General features: G+C 34.2%; 1 protein-coding gene across 1 annotated transcript in view; it reads right to left on the reverse strand.

Annotated features, from left to right (window-relative positions):
• Positions 1 to 217: 217 nt before the first annotated feature.
• The window catches only part of LOC117100412 (toll-like receptor 2 type-2), a 5,346-nt gene continuing 2,606 nt past the window's right edge, over positions 218 to 2,957 (reverse strand). The window contains exon 2 of the mRNA XM_033240089.1: positions 218 to 561. Coding sequence (XP_033095980.1) covers positions 218 to 561 — 344 coding nt within the window. The remainder of the gene's footprint in view (positions 562 to 2,957) is intronic.

Raw genomic sequence — 2,957 nt, forward strand, 5'->3', positions numbered from 1 at the left:
AACAATTATTATACAAAACGTAATGTATTCACATCATCTCTAAAAGCATTCAAAGAGAAAGTGAGCAAGTGTAAACAACACCATATACCACTGTTGAAGCGTTGTGATCTACTCTTTTTAAGCCAAAGGGAAAATACCACATCTAATCTACCTAACAATTTGGCTTAAAATAAAAATGTTACATAGCACTGACGCAAGTACATTAATTACGTGTTTTTCATTCTTGGGGATTATCTAAAAGTCTGTATCTGGGACAATTAGGTGACAAGAGTGCTGCTTCTAGCTTAACCCAGAATAATGCCTGTCTCTCTGGGTGTTCTTCCCACTCAATGTACGTTGTTGTGGTCAGTATCTTGTGTAATAGGATCGGCATATCTTTCGCTGACACCTTCTCAAGCACAACCACAACCAGGATATCCTCGTGATTGTCGAACATTCGCATGCGTGCCATCTCCAGTTCGAAGTAACACCATTCACTTTTGATGAAGTTTTTGGAGACAACCAACAGCACTTTACGGCTGTATTTAACAGCATTCGCGATATTATCGACAACTGCTTCTCCTGCAATAAAATCGCGGTAGTCAACACACAGTTTTAACTGTCTCTTATACACATCTAGATGTGTATAAGAGACAGGTGTGCTGGCTTTGCTTTCGAAACAACTGTTCTAGGCCATATCATTTAATTATCTCAAAATGTCTCAACTTTTCAACCCGTCGACAAAGAATACTGGAGTAGTTTAAATATTCATTACAATAAATTCTAGTTTCAACTTTTAGTTTATTGTTTTATTTAGACATTATCTAGTTTTTCTAATATCAAAATTGTATGTAATGAGTATTTATTATATTATTACCATTAAAACCATAATGTGTCTCTGAAATCGATTGTAGGGTATATATTATATTATAATAATTAAAGAGAAGGAGACCAGACGGGACCTCTCGACCCGGGACCCCACAAAATTTGTAAAAAAAAATTTAAAATGAAGATAAAAAGAAAATTATATTCACAATTTGAAGTCTGTGAGTGCCATTTCCGGCCATCTAGACGTGCTATGGTAATACATTTTCTTATCTCAGCCCCACAAGAGCAACGACATAATGTGTGTCTGAAATCGACTGTAGGACATATCATATTATATCCAGTGGCGGAGTAAAGAGTGTGGGGGAGGGGGAGCTGCTGGCCTGGGCCCCACTAAATTTGTCAAAATATTTTTTAACTGGAGACAAAACTTAAGAAAATTCATAATTTTGTCTGTGAAGTGCCATTTCCGGCCATCTAAAGGTGCCATATTCATAAATGTTCTTACCTCAGCCCCAACCATGGTGGGTCTGAGGTGCTATAGACTCTCCCACTGTCAAAGTCCCTCCCTGGCCTCAATTTTCTGGATGCATAAATATAATTTATTCATCGTTAAAAAAATTTAGGATAACAATGCACACCTAAAATCCCACGATAGAATTGGTGACCGGAACCCCAAAAAAGACCATGTTTAGTTCTGCTAGAATTTCTTCATAACAACTAAACAATATGAATAAACAATTTATGGGAACAGCGCATACTGTAAGTGGCATCTACTGTATATTATAATTATGCTTATTTTAAAGCCTAAATTTACAGTGTATAACTTATTACGTCAGCTAACGTCTAGGATTCGAATCTTACATAGATCATTAAAATCTTTATCTCTCGAAGTGTACAATTCCATATTTCAGCTTAATTGTCCCTTTTCCCTACATAAAAATAAATCACGAAAATATCTTCCTCCGCCCACAATTCAACTTCGGCTAGGCCTATGTTTTTTGTGTCCATATTTTGTCATTTTGTTTGTTCGTCAGGGAGTTGGTGTTAGAATGTATACAATCCACCTGATCAGTCACTACACTGGAAGATCCGTGAAGTTAAAATGAAGCCATGGGGAATTTGCTTGGCATATATCAAGGGGGTGGTGTTATTACAGAATTTAAAAAAGCAAAAAACAAAAACAAAAAAACAAAAAAAAAAAACAACCTCCCTGTCTATCGGCCGATCAACATTTTTATTATATAGGCTCAGTTTTGAACTTTTCAATGTGGTTAGTTGACCTCCTAATTCATTACTTCGGGAAATCAAGGCAGACCTTATGACCTCTAGACCTTGCAGCATATTAACATAACTTAGTATAAAACATACTCGAAATAAAGCAAGACTAGTCATTTTGATTCAATATTTCGAGCTTTTATTAGATCATCATCAGGATCCTGATGATGATCTAACAAAAGATCGAAATATTGAATCAAAATGACTAGTCTTACTTTATTTCGAGTATGTTTTATACTAAGTTATCTTAAACTTATCAGGGACCTACTGATATTAACATAAAGTGTCTAATCTATAGAAACTTCCTATTTTGATCTACAGTAATATCCTCAGTATATCACAAATTTATGTACATTAATTAGTAAGGGCCTATAAACTAATCGCCTTACTTCATTTATCCTACCTAAACATATACCCTACCAATAACACAAATAAATGCATAACGTTCACCACCACATTTATCTATGTGTTGTCTAGGAAAAATATGGTACCCTGACCGCTGGGGTTTAGGCCCAGTGTTATGTATTATGTATGAATGTTTGTGTATTAGGCCTATCTTCTTTTAGTAGTCATAAATAATTGTTCTGTTTTATCAAATTAATCGCGATGTTTAATTAGTTGGTTAAATTATATATGCGGTTGTCTTGCCAAAACTAATATTTTAAAAACAGTTAAATTATAATATTTATATTGCTATAATTTATAGAAATGTCTTAACATAGACGATCCGCTAATAAGGATTTTAATTATTTTCGAATAAATCAGAAAAGATCTCCGTGTCATTTTGACTTTTTTACCTATTTTTTCGTTTACAAATATATGCCTACTATTCTTAAAAACAATAAAATTGATTGAAACTTTGAGTCCTCATAATG

Source organism: Anneissia japonica, unplaced genomic scaffold (assembly GCF_011630105.1).
Source record: "Anneissia japonica isolate Jap-2015-1 unplaced genomic scaffold, ASM1163010v1 scaffold287822_len72700_cov193, whole genome shotgun sequence".
NCBI classification, from domain to species: Eukaryota; Metazoa; Echinodermata; class Crinoidea; order Comatulida; family Comatulidae; genus Anneissia; species Anneissia japonica.